Below are 12,614 nucleotides of genomic sequence, written 5' to 3'. Positions count from 1 at the left end.
TTCACGCACCTGAAGATTTTGCCAAAGTTGAAAAACATGACGATGACTGTCCGTACGTGTTAATGTGTGTGTGTTACAGGAAATCTCAATGTGTGTCTTAATAAGCATGTATGTCACTCAGGTCTTTAGTTATTAGTGACTCGCTGTCTTTGTAGCTTGTAAACGAGTGTCTGTTGGTAAGCATGTATACATAGAGACACTGACAACAGGATGTAATATCTTTTAATAAAGTGGGACAACATCATATACAGAGTGCTGTGATGACAAGTTTTTGCTAACCAAGAATGACAGGGCATCCAAATATGAGGCTGCAAGGGTGATTCTGTTGTTGAAGTTATATCAACATAATAACTGAGGGACAGCTGAGGTGATCCTGAGCAGCCCTTAAAAGCAGAGACAGTCTCAACCTGGGAGCTGATTCCATAACAGTGGGGGGGGGAGAAGAAAAAGAAAAAAAAAAACAAGTTATGTATGTCATTGATAAAACTTGAAACGCATACTATGAAGAAGTGTCCTATGTCAGCCAAAAAAATAAATCAAAGGCCTTGGATCGTATGTCTCCAAATAAAAAACAAACAAACCATTTTTATAGTCCGTCTTCAAATAAAAGTCATAGCACTGCAGATAAAGCCACAATATACCGTGTTTGCAAATTAACAGGTCATCAAAACAAAAACATCATAGTACAGCTTGTCAGCAAAATGATGTCATAGTATGTCCTTAAAACATGTCATATGTTGTCAAAGGCACTACAAAATGTCACAGCATCACTGAAAAAACATCATGGTGCAGTATATGGTTGAAAATACATCATAGTATTGTTTAGCATAGAAAACATAGCATAACATGTCAGTGAAGTGTGTTTGTCAGAAAAACACATCGCTGTAATATGTCGACAAACATCATCGAACAGTGACTTTGGTCTTTTAACACGTTCATTTCCTGCTTCTCTTTGACAGCTGCAGCCACGTCACTCATCTTTTCCCGAGTCTTGTCTGCGGTCTGCCACACCTGCACGACCTGGAAATACAAAAAGACAAGAATGTGAACAACAGCCATTCAGACTCACTGATCACCTGTGTCTCCCTCATCAAGCCTCTGCCTGGCTGATCGCTACCTGTGCCCACAGGTGTGCAGGTAACCCTGGCAACCAAGTGCCTCAAAGACATCCACTTACAACATACACACACAGCATTAGTGTAATTTGGCTACAACAAGCACCATGGCAACGCCTGCATTGTGTTCGTGGCATTTTCACTTAAAACTGACCATTTTCTCGATAAGTTGTAATTTCATGTCAGCTTTTTTTTTTTTTTTTACATTTATGTGATTAAAGCTGCAGAAAAAGGATTTAAAAAGAAAATACAAAAATTAAAGCTGCTTTTCTGTGATTTGGATGAGTCATTGTTTTCTCATAATTATGCATTTGTTCTGTTCTTATCCAACATTTCATAGATCTGAGGCTGGAATGTTTTTTTCTCACCTCGATGGATTTTTTTTCTGGAATCTCGTCTCTCCGGCCTGTTCCTGGTTCCCCCCTCGGCTTTTCTCTTCTTTCCTGTAGAAGACAAAAACAATACTCAGTCATAAAGTGCATGTCCGTAAGAAATGGAAAAACCATCTTCAAATGTGTGGAGGACAGTTGAGAATAAAAACGCAACTGAGACGGGATCAAAGTGTTTGCAGGCTCAAAATCTTCAAATCTGCAGTTAAGACGTCTCCCTTTCCTGAGCCAACATTGTCACCTTTAAGTCCCACCACAGCAAAAAGTCTACTGTAACTGGTTAGAGACCGGCTCAGTTCCTGTCAAACCAGTCAGGGAACTATGCTGCCGGCTTACTGGTTATTTGGGAGCCAAAACAAAGTTGTTTAAAATATTTTGTATGAATTGTTGACGGTTCAGTCTTAAAGGGGATCGATCCAAAAAAAAAAAAAAAAAAAAAAAAAAAAAGCACATCAGGATTTAGAAGTGAAGAAAAGAGGGATTTATTTTACAGTTGCTAGCGGAAGCCAGTGAGGGGAATCCTGGGGGGACTGGGAGACAAGAGGACTGAGGCTGGGGTTCTGCTACCTGAGCTGAGCTGGGGAGGTTCTGGCAAAGAGCACAGATGAAACACAACGTTCTCAATTCACTGCTGGCCCGTTACCATCTACTGACGCTGGAGCAGAGGTGGAGGCAGGCTTTATCCAGGAGTTCTCCCATCTGGAGACCCCGCCCAACCTGAAAACCACCAGCAAGCACATCCACTAGAACACCGTTGCACAAAACTCTGATCACCACAATTTGAGAATTTCCTGCATTTTCAGACCTGAGCATTTGAAACAGTCAATATCTGCATAACTAACTCCCAGAACCATGAAATATACAAACAGAATAAGTAAACTGACCCTGGAGTCACAGACTTTGTGCTACAATAGCAGCAGGGACCTAAAGGTGACCATGTGAGCATACAAAAATGCAACAGAGGGTTTAGGTTAGAAGCTTAGAGGTATTTATTTGTGGTTGCAGGAAGACAGGAACACACCAGGAAGCATGTGAGGGCAGCTGAGTGAGGGAGGGAAGGTTTCCAAAGGGACCGGGAGGCAGAACCGCTGAGGCTGGAGCTTGGCTGCAGAAGGCGTCGATCCACCAGGGAGGCTTCTGGTAGAAACGCACACAACAATCACAATTAGGCAAAGCAAGACTCTTCAAGCACAAAGTTTCTGTAGACCGCTGGCTGGCCTGTTACCGCTGGAGGGAGGAACAATCCACTGGCGCTGGAGCACAGGTGCTATCTGGTGCCAGTTACCAATCAGCCTCAGGTGTGGAGGAGAGTGAGCGTGTCCTCTCCTGTCCGACAGCCCCACCCGGCCTCAAACACATCTGTAGAAGTTAAACTCATCTTAGCAATATGATTATCATCACATCTGCTCCACACATCCACCACCCAATCAGGATGGATTGTACAACTTTAGGGAACCTTTCAGTCCTAACCTTTGGTTTATGTTTTGGTTGTTCCAGGGCGAGGCTTGGAGACAGATCTGGTCCGCCAACCGGAGGTTGGATCACACTCTCCGCAGCTACCAAACTGATACTTGCAGTCAGCTGGAAGAGAAGAGGGACAAGAGACAAACCCAAGACATCATGAATCATTGGATCTTGATTGGCTGCATGACAATCTGTAACTCTGTTGGTGCCTGAAACACACATTTACAGTATTTATGAAATGTTTGGTTCAGCACAGTTCCCATCTTGTATTGTACCATTCAACTGCTGCAGTCATTAAACTATGGCAAGAAAAAAATAAACCTAAATGATCAAGTTCTCATCAAAATAAAATCAGGTGGATCCACAAAGAACTTTCTTAAAGAAGTCCGTCATGGCAAAAACTGCTCATCTAAGTATCGAGAAACAAGATATGAACCACTGTCAGTCCACAAGATGTTGTTTCAGTGACAAATGAAAAGCATCAAATTAGTGCTGCAACTAAACATATATTCATCACTATGCAGATTATTTTCTCATTTAGCCTGTAAGCGCTCAACACAAATTTCAAGCTGGCCTCTGGTAACGTGATGTTAGGCAGTGGCCCAACAGTCCAGAACCCAAAACATTAAACGGCTTCTCATGGAAGAGACGCAGAAATGCTGAGAATTCTTACGTTTGACTGCTTTTGGCTTAAAAATGACCTGAACAACTATTAAGTTCTTATATGAAAATGGAACCAGGAAACATCTTAAATAGATTCTTAAAGAACCAGCACCAGACCTCAGGGAATCACTTTTCAAGGCACCTCTTTGACAAACTTCTTTCTAAAAAGTTCTTTGTGGAACTAAAAGCTTTTTTTTATTGCATCACAGCAAAGAACGACTTGGTTCCAGTGAGCACCTCAGTTTTTCCAGGTGATGTGGACGATCATTTGGTGATCTGAGCTGGAACAACACGTTGGTTGTGTTGATGATCTGAGAAACAAAGCTGCTTTTTAAAGCCTTTTCAAGAAATCCCTCAGTCTTAGTCTGCTGTTTGTATTTCTAACTTTTGAACATTTTAATGTTTCAAAATGCAGTTCAAGGCAAAAAGACTCACTTTGTTAAATGTTTGACGATATTTGTGTCGTTATGACACATTCATGTTTCCTGATGATACTGGGACTAAACATGTCGTCTACGTGGATCATCTGGTTTTAAATGAGAGCATCAAACATGACAACATCCAGAGAGAGAATCTTCAACCAATTCATGGAGAAAACCTTCAAAACCAGCTTCTGTTTGAGCCTCAAAACTAAAAGCTGAGCCTGTAATCATGAGTTCAGATCAACTCAACATGACAGAGCGCAGACGGCCCAGAATAAAGCCGCTTTGGTTTGTATCTGCTTCCAGAAACCACTCAACTGTTGTCTGATCGTCACATTTGATGCTTTCAGACCATCTGCAGTGTTCATGAACCGATTCAGCTCACCTGGATTCACAGAGTCCTGCATCCTGAATCCACTGGACAGCAACAACAAACCCAACCAGCATCAGCTGATCCACCTCTACTTCCTCCCATCCAAACCAGGAGGCGCCTCCTGCTGGCTGAAGGTGGAACAAAGCTCAGAAAACTCCTGCAGACAAGAACAATCAGCTCACTGCAAGAAGAACAAGGTTTTAGTTTATGGTTCTGAACAGTTTGTTCTGAATTTAGTATCTATGTAGGACAAAGACTTGAAGAAATCTTACCTCAGGATCAGAGGCAGCGACCAGCTCAGGATCGGGGACAGGGACGGAGGCGTCTACCTGCTTGGGAACAGAGGTGGTGGGGACCAGCTCGGAATCAGGAACAGGGGCGGCGTCCCCCTCGGGAACAGAACAGGAACGGAGGCGGCGGCGAACTGCTCGGGGACAGGAAGCTTGGAGTCCAAGGGAGCAGGTTCAGGTTCTTCCCTGGGTGTTGGTGTGGTCAGCTCATGACCTGACAGAACCAGCAGGCTGGTTGGGTGACAATCATTAAAGCACCCTGGCTGGTTACAGCCTGCTGGATCGGCATGGGGAGCAGAGATGAACCAGAGCCGGGTTCTGTGTCCGCTGGGTTAAATTCTGGCCAGACTGTGAATCACCGTCCTGGAGCGGACATCCAGCAGTGCGCACAGCGTCCAACAGAACCGACAGCCAGCAGCTCCGCATGCCGAAGCAAAATGAGCGCATTTTATGCGTCTACCAGACAATCCAAGAGCGCAGAGCAACTCACCTGCACGGAGGAAGTGGGCCACCTGCAACCAGCGGGCCGCCAAACCTCCACCGGAGATGGAAGGAAGAGGTCAGGAGGCCCAAACACATCCGCTTTTAAAGACGCACGGTGCCGCCCACTAATCAAAGGTGACAAGACTGACACAGCGCCACATGGTGGCCGCGAGACGAACATCTCCGGTCACACCGAGCCGGGTTCTGTGTCTGCTGGGTTCAGTTCTGGCCAGACCATACTGTCATGGGGGGATAAATAAATAAATCGAGGAACCCAGGTGTGGACACAGATCAGGCAGACAAGCAGGTTTAAGTGAAAAAAGGATTTAATAAACCAGAAGCAAAACAGCAAACTGATACAAAAGTGCAAACTTCACCGAGTGGAAAACAGAACGGGATAAACCAGACTAAAAACCAGCGACAACAACCAGGGAAAACGCCAAACGAAGAACAGAGGGGGAAAAACCTAATGAATTCAAAGATGAAAAAAAACTAAGCTTCTCAAAAAAACAGGAATACTCACAAAAGGGGACCAAACCAGGGACAGGCTCAGGGGATCCAGGGTGGAAGCAGCGGCAGGAGAAAGCTGGCTGGGTGGATGCAGGCTGGAGACGGAGCAGAGACAAGCAGCAGGAACAGCTCTGGAGAGAACAGAGTCTTTATAGGAGCTCTGGTGATTGTGTGCAGGTGAGTCCAGAGTCGCAGGTGTGGCTGATTGTCCTTGATTGTGTGCTGAGATGCAGACAGGCGAGAGCTGGGGGGTCATGACATAGGGACTCTTTTGAGACAGATTTTTATTTTTTAATGGATAAAAGATCAAACACCAAAACTACTGGATTTTACATTTCCCGTGATGCCAAAGTTTCCCTTCGGTACAGCCGCCCCGGTCAGCCCAGTCTCTGGTTGTTTCTTTAGGGTTTGTAGGTGAGAAGTTGGCTGAACATCTCTCCCAGGAGCAGGAGACATTATGTACTTACAAATGATTGAGGACTATTAGCTTACCCCTGTGGGGAGGGAGGGGGACCAGACAAGATCAGGTACTGTTGGGATAATGAATAAGCAATAACACGGCTGCTCGGGCACATTCCCATCAAAAGTTAATCACTAAATAATGACCTCGCCTCGATCTGCTGCCTAATGGCTCTTTAGCAACAAATTGAGCAATTTTCCAACGACACAGAACATGTACAGTCATCAGTTCAATTTAATTGTATTTCTATGGCGCAGTTTACAACATATGTCATCTCACAGCGCTCAACCTCACCAAGTTAAACAGAACCCAACAAGCCAGAGCTGCCTTTGGACTCCCTCTGAGCAAGCAGTCGGAAACCAAACCAAAAAGGAAGAAAGGGGAAAAATCCTCCGACAGAACCAGGAAAGGAGAATCAGAACCAGGAAAGGCAGCCATCTGCCTCGACCGGTTGGGAATGAGTGGAGACCAGACGGATAGCAGGAGAGCAGCAATAGAACAGAGGCCTCATTTATAAATCATTGTGTGGAATCCACACTGAAAGTGTGCGTGCACCAAACCGTGCACATCTGCAAGCACTTCTCCCCTTATAGATCAAGATCCACCTGAGAAGGTTGCGCAGATGTATTGAGCTCATGTAGAGGCCGCGCTGTGGTTTTGTCCAAGTGAAATGAATGCAACATCTCATGCAACAGGAAGTTCAGAGGTGCAGACGAGTAGAGAAGGTTTTACAAATAGCTTCAACACCTCATGTGTTCCTGGAAACTGCTTCTCACATTGAATGTCTGGGAAAAGGTGCTATAACACAAACACTGTTTAATAAGAGCTCCACAGAAGGTGGGACGGTCCTCAGGCTGAAGGGAGTGAGACAGAAAGAGGGACTGAAGCCAAATGAAAACATCGACCTCAGTTCTCAGCTCAAGATAACAAGACCAAAAAAAACCAAACAAAAAAGCAGCTACAATCTGTTCTGTCTCTAAACTCATTAAGAGTGTTATGAAAGGCAGCATTCTTTATCTCTTGGCCCATTCAAAGTAGTTTAAAAGGCCTTAATAAAACTGCTTCTTCTTTACATGAAGCTTTAGTTGTGCAGGACAAGAACCATTTATTCTGCAAACACTATTTCAAACTCAGCAGCAGTAAAATCTTTGATGCACCTCTTTTTTTTTCTTCCAGACAACATGTCGGTCCGTCCCTGCAACAGATATGACGCTGACACTTTCTGCAAATCGGGAAAAGTTCTTTCAGTTTTTCATGCAGAGACAATGTCAGGATTAGCAGTGATAACATATGCAGTCAGCTCAGCTGGATGGAGCAGGAGGCTATTTACATGCATGAGACCCATGACGGTGGCAAAAAGAGTCGACTGCAAATCAGGAGACACAGGTCGGCTGAGTGGACCGAGATCTGGGCCGGGACTGGGTTGACTGTTCCCAGATGTCAGCAGCAGGAGGAGAAGCAGCCACTTCAGGCTTGCATGGCCTGAAAGGAAATCATTGGTGGCATCACTTCTGTGTCTCAGAGCTGCAACATCACAGGGCTGTCAGGAAAACAGGGATGAATATAAAGGAACATGATCACATCTACGGAGATCACTTGGGTGACACAAGCTGAGGTGTGTGAACGAGAGAACCTGTCTGACTGGGATGTAATGAACCCAGAGGGTGAAAAAAACCCCCAAAAACTATAATTAAAAAACAGAACATGACACACCAAAGAGGAGATGTTTGAGACAACAGCTTGCGGCCACACCCTGGAAGTTCAAGAAATACCTGCAGAGGTTGAAGAGAAAAAAGGTTCAGTGAGATTGGATATAAAATAAGTCCAGCAGCTGGGATGATGCTTTGGTGTCTTATTTTATTTTATAAGTCAGATGAGAGAATTTAACAGCAGTTTGACAGATGATGTGAGTTCAGTGATTTAAACTGTGGAACAACAAATATGTGGTAATACTACAATATGCAAACCACTGGAAAATGATTCTGGAGTACATTTAGGTCCTGTTATAATTATGTTTTGAGTCGTTCTTCGTGCAAACAAATTACTGCTCGAGTTTTGCTTTAACTCAGCCGAGTGAAGCTGACACGAGCACTTCTAGTATTTAAACATTCTCCCAAATGACCCTTGATCCAGGGAGCGCGAGGCAGATTGAGATTGTTGCAGCATCTTGCAGAATTAGACAAACTAAGCACAAGACTGACCTCTGAACAGCTCTTTCTTGGTCCAGTGCTGCAGGCCAAACACAACACGTTACAAAGGTAAAATCATACACTCCACATGGTTGCAAACTGCTTTTTAAATGCTCCATTAATCAGTTTTAAAATGAACGGTTAAATGAGTAATCATGTGTCCTTACCTGTCAAAAAGATAAATCATGGGAGTCGAAAGTGAAATTTAAAAAGTGAATTCCTGTCTTCATCGAGTTCTGGGTTGGTCTTTCTGGCTGCAGTTTGCATGTTCCCTCGGTGAGCCTGGGTTTTCACCAGGTGCTTCGGCTTCCCAAATGAACCTGCTGCGGTTCACTGGTGATTCTCAGTTGGCTGTAGGTGTGAGTGTCTGTCTGCCTCTCTGTGCTGGCCCTGTGATGGACTGACGACCTGTCCAGGGTTCACACACTCCCAGTTTGATACCATTTTCCAAGATAGTACACACATCAGGTACAATCAATTTATTAAAATCAATCCAGTATATGAAAAAAAAAAAAAACTTCTGCACCCAGGCTGTTTCCTAATGTTACAAAAGTGGTCACAAACCCTGTTGTAAAGCTCTGGTTGGGTGCAGCGCGGCTCCACAAGCTGGAAAAGACATCAAAACACTGTTTTCTCTCCATGCATGGCAGATAATAGTTAGATGTAATACCTGTCTGGGCCGACAGGTGGAGCAGTTTACTCTTTAATACTGTAGCAACACATTGAGGCATTGGCTTGGGCAGCGAGCACTGTGGGGGGTCAACGAGGAACAACAGGGTATCATGACAAACACTTTGTGACACTTTACAGTCTCCAGTCACATACATCGGACAAGATGGGACTGATGCTGATAAAAATCTGATTGTGAGACTTCACAAAGATGGGAAAGAATACAGGAGGATGGGTGAGCAACTACAAATCAGCTGTAGCAACAGCTAGCAGGTGAAAAACAGGTGAGCAGCTGCTTCAGAGTGAACTTCTGATGACAGTGTGATGGACATAATGTCAGCTTCTACGGGCAGCGTTCAAAAAAAAAGAGCACAAAATAACAACATTAAACTTTGCCAAAGAACATTCCAGGAAACCAGATGAAGATCAGGAGCACATTCTTTGGTTTGCTTTAATCAGCTCAGAGCAGCATGTTTGGTATTAACTTGTACAAGACGGCTCGGCAGAAGAGGAACATTCCAGCAGCACCAGAACCATCCAAAGCACACTGACTTCAATACAACAGAACACAACAGAGAATGACAAAAAAATCCATCCTGAGATCAGCTGGTGGGACGTGTTCACATCCGTTTAACATGAGTGGATGTGTTTAATTTCCTTCAGCCCCAGTAGCTTTTATACTAAACTGTCATCCAGTTGTTGCTCCATATATCAAAAGTGCACATAAGAGTGGCATCAATCTTCTCATTAAACCATCTGTAAGCAATACGTAGATTTCCCAAAATGAGGAACGATGCTTTCAGTTTCTTTACAATCAGAGTTATCTAGCAGCATTATGCCGCCCCTGAGGTGGCAAGTAGCCACCTTACAATTTAATTTAAAATACTTTATTTGTTCCCTGGGGGCAACTTAAGAAACAGATAAGTAGTGTGAGGTGCAGGTGCATGTCTGTGATGCATGGCATACGCAAGGTCACCATGCAAAGGGGGACCACAGGCAGGTTGAGCAGGTGGGTCCAGTGTGGAGTTAAGGAGCTGAACAGCCCTGGGTATAAAGGTTGCTCTCCTCTGCATCCAGGACAGCCGAGCCGACGTCCTGAGGGGAGCCTCACACTGGGACCAGAGCTTTGAGGGTCCTGGAGGATCCTGCTGCTCACGCAGGCTACTGAGAGCTCTGAGTGGGAGTCCATTGTAGTCCAGTTGAGCCCCTTTCAGACGTGCGCTCTATCCATTTATCTGACGACCCTGGTCATGTTTCCGTAACAGAATCTTGCTCGGTCAGAGTCTGAACTCCACGCTGTCGCATTAACGCACAAGCCCGGGTGCTTGGAGTCGTGTCGGGTGATTTAGTTCAAGGCCTTTCAGCACCAAAGACACAGTTTGTGCACCGACATCACACAACCCCCTTTTCACTCACGCTGCTGTACAATTTAAAATCTGTCACACAACAAAATGAACTGTCCATAAATACAAAACAGATGCTAACAGCCTGGATTAATAACGCTTCACGATAACGAATGTATTCTGTCAACAGGAAGCTGATTGGAGGAGGTTTTTGTGGAGAAACCTGCAGCATCATACAGCAGCAGGATCCATATGAGAGGTAACGGTACCTTCGTTAACTCTTATAATAATAAAATAGCACATGGAGACAGGACGACACCTTTTTGTTGGTGTTGTGTTGTTTTTCTAGTACAACAATTTCCCTGAGGTTTGCACCGAAGGGAGCGATAAAGTTTTATTCTATTCTATTCTTCTACATTTCAACAAAGCTGTTAGTTATTTAAATAGTTTAATAAGATACAAGTAGTTTAGACTGTCTCCTCTGTCTGTTAATGTATTATTAAGAACCACACAGGACTTGCTGTGTCGTCTCATCTCACATGAATGACAAACTGTACATAATATCCTTCTTTTGTTTTTTAGCACCATCGTGGATAAGTAGGTGATTTTCGTCGTACTATCGCACAGAAGTATGGCTGTACGCTGACAAAGATTTCTCTGACCTCTCTTGTCGCTGTGGTTGGCATGTCTGAATGAAGCTGTGAGGAACATGAACAGAAGGCAACCAAAGTCTGAATCACAAAATGTGACCGTTGACGCAGCGACATCCCGTGTCTGAAAAAGGTTTTAAAGTGGGTGGCTCAGGAGTGCACCGCAGTCACTCAAATAAATGCTGGCAACGGTGCCGTCCTCCTGTTCCTGAATGTGATGGAAGGCCTCAGGTTTCTCAGGCACTACTTACATCTGGAGTCCGGTGGAGCCGTCGGTCCTGCCTCGCTGGACTCAGGTTGTCAGGACCGCTGGTTGCTCTGCTGCCTGTGGAAACGTGGAGGGAAAAAAAAAAGCTCATTCCATCTCAAATTATCACATTTTTAGAACGATTTCTGCTCGACCGTCGCTCATCTACTAAAATGAAATGTTTACATAGATGGTTGTAAAATTTGAGATAAACATTTTGAAAAACTTTAATTGGTGATTGTAAATTGTCCGTAGGTGTGAATGTGAGTGTGCTTGGTTGTCTGTCTCTAAGTGTAGCCCTGTGATAGACTGGTTACCTGTCNTCAAATATTAGCATTGCTGTATATTTTCGACCCAGTAGATTTGGTTATATTTTTTAAAAAACCTGTCATAAACCAATGAAAGGACCAAAACACTTCAGTCATTCCATCATAGAAAATTAAGAAGTAAAGGAATAACTGGAAACGTATTATGTCCAGAATATACTTGGTCTTCTGCTCACAACTGTCGCTGTGACCGTCCTCGTACCTGGCCAGGTTAATCCGAGCTTTCTGTCCCCCGCTGAGCGTGGCTCCTCTGTCCCCGATCAGTGTCCTATCTCCATCTGGGAGCAGCTCCAGGTCCTGCACTCAAAAACAGTGGAGGCTTAAGACACATAGGGCACACCCAAATGCTAAAATTTAGACAACACTCCACCATTTAATCAAAAATAAAATTTAATAAAAGTTTTTTCCTAACTGCCTTGGCTGTGGAAAAAAGTCAAAAAATTTAAATGAGTCCCAAACCCTCAACAGTACAAAATGGGCTTCATTGCTGTCAATGTAATGTGATAGGTATGTTGCAAAATAGTGTCCCATTCCGATGTATATTAGTTCCAGTCCTTGCAGGCTTGCATTCATACCACGTGATGTCAGTGAAGTCAGAGCGTTGAGTGCTTTGGGTGGCGTTATGCTGAAAGTACATGAGTACATGTGACATAAATTGTGTCATCTCCCCAAGTTCGCAAGAGTTCACGCGAACCCCTTCGCACACATCCTTAGCATCCATGTCTACAAGGGGAATAGTGCAGGTACGCTGCAGCCGAGTGCATGAATTACTGCACATGCACTTCACAGAGTCTTTAAAGCAGACTGGAAAATTGCAAAAAAATCAAACAACTACACGTCCATCGGCGTCTACACCAGACTATAATCAAGGTTGTAGGGGGCGATTGGGATTGGACCAAACAGATTACAAGCTAGTTGACTGTGAGGAGGAATTCATGAAAGTGTTTTGGATTAAGATCCACCTTCAACACATTAGCTTATAGGCAATCAGAAAAGAAACCAAACAATAATGTGTCGCCAC

The 12,614-nt window shown here is 44.2% G+C and overlaps 1 protein-coding gene and 1 long non-coding RNA gene across 3 annotated transcripts in view; both read right to left on the bottom strand.

Moving 5' to 3' along the window:
* Positions 1-204: 204 nt before the first annotated feature.
* On the bottom strand, positions 205-4,523 carry LOC103370048 (uncharacterized). Of its 2 annotated transcripts, XR_520863.1 has the most exons (8): positions 4,439-4,523; positions 2,975-3,085; positions 2,730-2,863; positions 2,526-2,641; positions 2,148-2,221; positions 1,484-1,558; positions 620-1,020; positions 205-255 (listed from the first exon to the last, which is right to left on the bottom strand). It is a non-coding gene; the product is annotated as an uncharacterized LOC103370048 (long non-coding RNA). The 2 variants fall into 2 exon arrangements; XR_520864.1 differs by lacking the exon at positions 205-255 and having other exon boundaries at positions 263-1,020; positions 2,526-2,638.
* Positions 4,524-4,751: 228 nt separating this feature from the next.
* Positions 4,752-12,614, bottom strand: part of LOC103370050 (multidrug resistance-associated protein 4-like) — a 29,076-nt gene continuing 21,213 nt past the window's right edge. The window contains exons 21-22 of the mRNA XM_008298952.1: positions 11,796-11,890; positions 4,752-4,947 (exon numbers count right to left, since the gene is read on the bottom strand). Coding sequence (XP_008297174.1) covers positions 4,752-4,947; positions 11,796-11,890 — 291 coding nt within the window. The remainder of the gene's footprint in view (positions 4,948-11,795; positions 11,891-12,614) is intronic.

Source organism: Stegastes partitus, unplaced genomic scaffold (genome assembly GCF_000690725.1).
Source record: "Stegastes partitus isolate 25-593 unplaced genomic scaffold, Stegastes_partitus-1.0.2 Scaffold1362, whole genome shotgun sequence".
Classification (NCBI taxonomy): Eukaryota; Metazoa; Chordata; class Actinopteri; family Pomacentridae; genus Stegastes; species Stegastes partitus.
This window is presented reverse-complemented; position numbering and strand designations above follow the sequence as displayed.